At 42.1% G+C, this 7,984-nt stretch overlaps 1 protein-coding gene across 4 annotated transcripts in view; it reads left to right on the top strand.

Annotated features, from left to right (window-relative positions):
* Positions 1-234: 234 nt before the first annotated feature.
* The window catches only part of LOC124158540 (plasma membrane ascorbate-dependent reductase CYBRD1), a 369,658-nt gene continuing 361,908 nt past the window's right edge, over positions 235-7,984 (top strand). The window contains exons 1-2 of one of the 4 annotated variants that reach the window (XM_046533674.1): positions 235-478; positions 588-2,241. In XM_046533674.1, the coding sequence (XP_046389630.1) occupies positions 1,916-2,241 (326 nt within the window). In that variant the 5' untranslated portion in view covers positions 235-478; positions 588-1,915. The remainder of the gene's footprint in view (positions 479-587; positions 2,242-7,984) is intronic. The other 3 variants (XM_046533677.1, XM_046533676.1, XM_046533678.1) reach the window with 3 other exon arrangements.

Below are 7,984 nucleotides of genomic sequence, written 5' to 3'. Positions count from 1 at the left end.
AAACGCTTTCGGGGGCCCCGGGTGTGCAAGTCGAGGAAGCTCGGCTCCATACGCAGGCTCGTTTGGGATGGAGGGGGAACTGGTTGAATTGTCGCCGCGAAGAGAGGGGAGGTGGATGGAATGGGGAAGGGTGGTGAGAGAGAGAGAGAGAGAGAGAGAGAAAGCAGTGGAAAGGGGGGCGAGGGTAGAACTGCGCGCCGTCTACTGGTCCTCGCCGAGTTTACTCGCTCGCTCCGCCTTCCTCTCTCTCTCTCTCCCGCGCTCCACAGACCTCAGGCAGCGGCGAGTGCGGAGTACACGACGCCAACAGCCGAGCCGACACAACGGGGTGTGTGCGTCCAGTTCCGCGGGTGGAGAATTACGTCAAGAGCGGTGGTGTTGTGCCCTCTTATTCGGGTACTTAGCACATCACACTCAACGAACATCAACAGCCCGTCTTCCAGTCGGAATCTTCTCTTACGTGGCCGCCAAAGAGCAGGTATTATTTTGTTGTGGGGGTGGTTGAGAAGTTAAAAAACGCCTTTTTCTTCCTTCGCAGCGTTCCCGGTGTTTTGTAATGCTTGAATTGACTTCCTTCTTCTCGACAGGAGCTCGTGAGGAGCGGCTAAGACTCGGAGGGAAGGAAGCGCGAGGTCTTCCCTTCCGCACGAGTTTTTGGTGGGCGTACCTACCGCTTCGGCCCCGCGTCGGTCGTCTTTGAGTGCACGGAGATCTGGCCTGCGCGTCTGTTTATTACGCGCCTCAAGTGACACATTCAGGCGGTGTATCGTTTCCGTATAACCTGTGGGATTACTTCGTGAATCTTTATCTCCTGGATTTTCATTCCATCAAAGGATATCAATAGAGTGCATAAAGGATTTCGGTGAAGTTCCCTGGTTAATTTATGTATTATAAAAAATAACTTGTGTGTGTATCACTGACGAGTTCAATTGTTGTGTGCAAAGTGACTAGTTCTGCAGTGGTATTAGTGAGGAAGGTGCCGTCTAATTAACGTGTTTGGAACCCAGTATTTATTAAATTGCAAGCCGCTCGATGTCCCGCTGTGTGTGAACTATAGTGTTTACCAGAGGATTTATATGAATCCCTAGGTAAATCGGTGAGAGCTCTCGCTTCGGGTTTTCTGCGGTTGGTCCCATCCGAACGTCCCGCCCGGCTTGATCGAAAGCGGGAGGCTCGCACCGCTCGCAGAGGATTGCTATCGATCTCTTTCGAGGGAGTGTTAAGGAGTGGCTCGCTTGCGAAAAATAAAACATTTCTCTTTCACTGTGAGGGATAAAGGAGAGAGGGAAACTCAGAAGGGAGAGAGAGGAGGAAGAGAAAGATTGATCAAAAAGACGAGGGGAAAATATCAAAGAAAAAATAATCATTAAAAATAAGGACTGTGGAAGAAAGTAGGGAGGGGAAAAATATTCCTCAGAAAGGTGTGTGCGTGTTAAAGAGAAGCTGGGCTTGGGATATTTATAATTAAAAATCGCGACAGTAGTCAAGTATTACTAATTAAATTATTTACATGCTGGATTGAGTTTTCGAGTAGAACGCTCAGCGGTCAAATACCCACGAACGATCAGGTTAATTTTTTTGTAAAAATATAAGAAGCAAAAATATCTCGAGCTGTAAATTGCTGAACAGAGAAAAAAGTAAAAAAAAGTAGTCACTTCCGCGTCTTCCTAGCGGACGGTGTTCAACTGTTCGGCCGGAAACCCCGCGCACTGTTTTTTTCGTCGGCTCTCTCCCTCGCAGAGAGGAGCAGGTCGTCGAGTAGTCTCCCCCGCGAAGTTTCCGTAAAGCCGTCGAACTGAAGGAATACCAGCTCTCGTTCCAAGAGAAGGAGGGTGCGGAGGAGGAGAAGCCAAACTCCTCCCCGACCGAAGCCGGAGGCGGCGCGTCCAGCGACCCGGGAACCACGGAAACGATCATGGAGAACAACGGGGTGATCGGGGAGTCGGCCCCCATGGCCGAATTCGACAAGTCCCCCCCGAGCCTCAACGGGGGCGGCGGAGGCGGCGGCGGGGGTGGAGGCACGGGTGACAGCTTCGCGGGCGAGGACCACGACCTGCCCCCGCCGCCCTCCTCGGTGGCGCTGCACGTGCCAAACGAGACGCCGCCCCAGGTGCCAATCCCAGGGTCCCCGACCAACTCGGCCCTGCCCCCGCCATCCACCTCGGCTGCCACCTCCGGAACGACCACGGTCGCCGTCACCACTTCCTCGGGAGCGGTCCTCGCGCCCGGCAGCCCTAAAAAGTGAGTTCAAACCCAGCGCCTGATCGAGGATAGGGACAGGGGGGGCTAGGTATGAGCCTGGGGGGTAAAGTCCCAGCAGTAGTGGGGGTCCGAACAAAATTACCATTTTATCTAGTGTAAATTGGATACCCAAAGGGTATAGCCCTCCCTAGCCCCCCTCTTCATCCGCCTCTGTTCAAGCTATCCACCCCCTGAATAGGTCGTCCCTATTACATGTCATAAGGAAAGATGCTCATGCCTGGTGATGAAGTCCTCTCAAATAAATAAATTTAAATAATAAATAAGAATAAGGAAGAAGAAGAATAATAGAAGGAATATAAAGATCGGTATTCTTGCGACGATTAATTGTGCTTAATTCACCACATATTACATAGTATTTCGAGCCTTTCGCATGAACGGCGGAGAAATTTACACGAATTGCCATTTGAAAAAATCACGGATCTTTGAATTTCCGGGACACTACGCAGACCATAACGCTATCCAGGTTTCTGAATTGTCATGTTATGGAAATTCTGGAACCTGGAAAGCTTAGTGGTCTGCGCAAAGACAAAGGTCCGTGGTTAGTTTCCCGGTCCAGAGGGAGTTTTTCTAAAGGCAATTCCATACGATATCGTATTGAAGTTTTCTTTTCAGGACATTGTAAAAGGAGATCAGGGTGGTGTAGTAGCTCAAATGGTGGCGTCTTACCTTATTGGTCCGAGTACAAATCCCGACGACAGTAGTCTTTCTGGGACTTCCCTATTCCTGCTTGTGAGGTTGTCGGAGGGATTTTCAGGAACAGCACCCCGTCCGTCGGATGGGATGCTCCACCAAGGTACCCTTAGCGCCTTCTTTTAAGAGCATACCGGCGCCGGTTTTCTCTTTACCCTTCCGTTCCTTCTCTTTCCTCATGGCGCAATTGTCCTCAACTGCCGATCGCCTCACCTAAAAACCAACGATTATATTGTATAACACCCCCCATGTCAACGATTGAATTTACCTCAAATTTGTTTCCCTCTTTATTTTACTCTTATGTAATTTTTTTTTAATTGACACGCAGGAAAATGTTTACTAGGGATTTTTCTGTCTGCGTCACAAAGTTCATTCTAGCGTAATTAGCACTTCATGCTTTAGTAGCATACGATATGAGTGAAGTTTTCACGGGTTTCCTTCGTTTGAATTGTGTAGACGAGGCCATGGGCGTCCTCAGGGCCATGATCAACTCAACTGGTGGTACACTTGAGAAAAATTCGCTTACAATCTGCTCTAAGTTTTGAACAAGTAACACGTCCCGAAGGAAGATGCATCCGGTCAAGCGGGTGTTGTACACACAAGACTCATTGTTTTGGCACTTGATCGGTTGATAAAAAATGTACAAACATCTCTGAAGAAACGACCATCACGGATCGCGAAACGTTTGGATAACGCCTAAACCACGCGATAAGACCCGAAAAAGTTTTTTTTATCAACAATGGACCGCGAAAGCTTCAATGAAGAATTAGGACTTGATCGGTTATTATTATTATGAGATAAGAATAGAGCCGTAATGTTTTGGCGTTTAAATCTTCTCGATGATCGTTGCCTACCTCAATCCTGCATTTTTTTTGGACTGTGTTGTTAGTCAAATTTAATGGCAAAAGGCTCTGGACTTGATTAATGATCTTGGGTTTGGAGATGAAATGCCTGAGGTTCGTAGTGCTAATGGTGTTTTTGGGGACCAATTTTACCATACTATTGCTATAGCATGCCATTACTATCATAGTGTACATTCCATGGAAAACACATTCTCAAGACGTCAGGAGAGAACCGGAAGACTTCAGCACCAACCTCCTGCAGAAAACCCACGTTATTATGAGCACTAATGGCATTTCTTTCGAGAGGCTTAAAGTATAGCGAAGTTTAATTTTTTATTGTAGCAATATTGCGTTTACCATTTTCATCATTGATAATTCATTAATTCAATGATGGCGAACAAATATTTACTTGAGAAGCTTTACGTGGGTGATCAAAATTAAAAAAATATGTAGTTGATTTTAAATGTCGGAACTGTTACCTTACGTTTTCTTCTCAGAATGAAGAATACAGTATCCTTTGTAATAATATTCTTGAAAAAGAAATGCAATAAACCTTAGCTGAAAGAAAAAGTATATATTGAATATTAGCGTCGAGTTTTAACTGAAAAGGACATCATTACATGCAAAAGCCATCTGTTTTTTTGTAACTCTGTAGTTTGACGCGATTTGCGGAATTTTTGCCGTTGGCTCCTTATTTAAATTATTTAGCGGAAATGGGTTTAAACTTTTAGTTTCAGATGTATAGTGGGGCGTCGGGGCAAGTATTATTATGCCCCATAAATAATGCTACTAATAGATCAGAAGTTGACCCCACATTCACAGAAGCTCATTTCTTTTCAGTAATATTTTTTGTAGTTTTAATGGATTACCTGGAATTAAATCAAGCAGACAGCTTCGTTTTGGCACCTTGATGTAATAACTTCTGCCTTAGACTTTACCTTCTGCCTCTGAAGCGTACATATTGAGCTTCAGGTCCGAAGTGAATGGAGGTTGATTTTTTTAAATGTAATTTTAAGAATGAAAACTTCTTCATCCACAGCCTATATATTCTTTGCATTAAATTTTCAAACATACAATAATTCTCATGATCTATCTCCGGGAATTTATTCCTTTCGTAATCCAATCTTTTTGAACCATTACTTATACGCTTATTTAGATGTATATCTTTGTAAATTATTAGTACTCATTCTGCACATATGGAACTATCAATTGACTAAAGTTTTGAATTGCAAATATTTGAATAATACTCGAGTGAGTTTTGAGGGAAAAAATCGCAACCGCGTGTGCATTTTTTTGTTTTCATGAATTTTTCAGACGTATTGATAGGCTTTGGGTGGCTCAGATTGATTTAGACTTGGATGCGTATTTGAATTTTTATCCGCTTTGAATAATTCATTGAAAAAATAATTAATGCAAAAATATTATTTTGCAGCCTTTTTCTTTTCGATCTTCTTAACTGTGATATACGCGCTGAATTCACAAAATAACGGGTAGGTACTAAATGTTTAAATTTTTCGCGAGTTTGGAAAGTTGGACTGTCAAAAACAAATTTCTATTGGTGGGCACCCGCCCATGAAGAATACAATTTTCGGCTATATTTATTGTCGTTCTGTGGCAACCGCATTGTTTAGACGTGTTTCCATTAGCAGCGTGATTTTCGGCTGACTTTTCATTGCCTGCTCCTTAATGTAGGCCAAAAAAATACTGTCACGATTCCCCTGCCTCTATATTCGTCAGGCATGGCTCTGCGCGATTTTTTGAAGAAAACCTTGAAGGGCCATCATTTAACTGGCAAAGATGACATTTTTTTAAATCGCTTACACCGCTAATAGCTATCCCAAAGATATAGTTTAAAATGCGTTTCGATGATTGGAATGAAGGTGAAAAAATATTTTTTTTCAAAAAACAAAATTTCCCGTTATTTCCTTAACTCAACTCTTACAATTAAGTCGTAAAATTCTTAGCATTATCACGAAAACTACCAAAAATAATGCACTCAAACCTCAGAAATTTAACACTAATATTTAAATGTACAAATTAAAACTTCGTCGAGAGACATTTTAAGAGTAAGTCAGGAAACTTGACTTACGGAGGTATACCCTCTCCTTTTTGTAGATATTTCACCATCTCTTTCTCACGAACCATGTTTTCTCTATTACTATTACTATACTTTGGTATAAAGTACATGTTTTTTCAACTGATAAAATTTTGGGCAACCTTTTATTAGCTATGAAATACACAATCAAATACTTGCCATCTGAGAAATGCTTTTCAACTTCGCTGCTCTTGAGACCTCTGGGCTTGATGAGTAAAGGCATCTGCGCTCCACAGAGCTCTCATACTATCTCAAATTAGAAGTGCTTAGGCCATAAATCTCTTTTCGCTTTTACTCTGGAAGATAAACTTTTGCAGTAATATTCCCCTCCTTGTACGCCTGACTGTGATTTATATTACCTACCGCCTATGGGCAAAATGTGGACCTTGATCAGGTAGAGAATTATTGGAAGTGAATGATTTCAGTACGTTACATTTACCTCTTGTCGAAGTGTCATGTTCAGCTCTTACATACCTTTAACATTTACTGATTAATGAGTACTTTTAGGGTGTCTGCGCCGCGCCGTCTAGACTCTGTTGCGAAGTGACGGATTACAATTGTTTTACGTCGGCACTTCTCCATTGCAGCATACAATCTACCGAAATATACGTGTCTGGCTTAATGTAATACATAATTCAAAGTCTTGCATTACCGTCTAGATTATTAGCGTGTTTCACGCACGCGTAGCAGGTCACCTTATTTTCCTTCAGTGCCTTCTTTTTCATTCCGAGTGCATTTGTCATGTGGAAGTCAAACCTCGACAGATGATATGGCGTCTCAGAATCTTACGTAGTCAGCTAAACTTCCTTTCCGCTGCCTCGAACAACGTGCATAGGTTGACAATTTTTTATGTTGTCTACTAAACGCATTTGTTTATGTTTCATCAACGCGTGAGACTGATGCTAAAAGCTGAAAGAAATTATTCCATTTTCACCGAACGACGTGGAAACTTTCTGATTCCCCCCCCCCCTTCCCGCTATGGGTCTGATTGAAAAATAAAAATGTTGGCCCCATTTGATCATAGTTTTCCAAATTCTTAATCTTATAACGTTTAAACCATGACGTCTTTTGGAATGGAAGTAAATTCTTTCACCTTTCATAGTATTATTTCAATGACGTTTTGCGGTCGTGCAACGTCTCAGAGACTCAAAGATGCTGAAATCATGTATCATAAAATCATACGTCGGCAAGCATGATAGGTGTTGAAGCATACAGGCGCGAAGATGAACCGGCCTAATTTAAAATGAAATACCTCATTGCAGATAGAAAACTCTAGAATTACTGTGCGGCAATATGACTACCATTATTTGTAATCCAGCTGCACTATAGTGTTACTGAATGCGTTTGTTTTCTAATAGCTTTGATATAAATAAAGATAAAGAGTAGCCTTCTAGTTAACAATTAAATTATGACGTATCGTAAATCTGTGAATTTAGGCATACTCGTTGTGTACCTGACCCATTTTTGAGAGCTCTTTATTGATGCTTTAAAGTTTCCTTTGATAAAGCAATGAACGTCTGACATATTCCGAAATGTGAAATAAAGATTTGCATTTTATTTAGTAAATGGTCGTTAGCTTTTTTTGCTGTCGAAAGTAAAATTGAGAAATCTCTCGTGGTCACTTCGGCTTTGATTTTAGCTTTCTTCACTCCACGATATACTCATTTAAATTTAGAGCAATCACTGTGTCTGGCTGAGCTGGGGATATTAATAACATTATTCAAGATGCCGTTCGTCGATTGGCCTTGAATGGCCTTGAGGCGCTCAGAAGCCTTCTTAAAAATATCGCCTGGCTTTCACAGTCTCAGCCTCATATAAAATACAACCATTCGATTATTTTTTCACGATTGGCGTACATTTGCTTTTCCTTTATTGCATCCAGATATCCAGGTGAAACAATAAGTTTTTATTTTGGACTTTGAATATCTATTCGAAGGTCATTCACTCATTAAGCAATAGCCAACGGGTCCAATTTATTGCGCAGTTACATTGGTCAAGTCGAAGTATGGGCTACGCCTCTATATTTCAATCTAGTGCGCTAAAAAATATTATAAATTTTCTCAACTGTCAAATTTATTAATAAAAAATGATACGC

This window comes from Ischnura elegans, chromosome 5 (genome assembly GCF_921293095.1).
Source record: "Ischnura elegans chromosome 5, ioIscEleg1.1, whole genome shotgun sequence".
NCBI classification, from domain to species: domain Eukaryota; kingdom Metazoa; phylum Arthropoda; class Insecta; order Odonata; family Coenagrionidae; genus Ischnura; species Ischnura elegans.
Note: the sequence above shows the minus strand (reverse complement) of the source record. Positions and strands in the feature narration are given on the sequence as shown.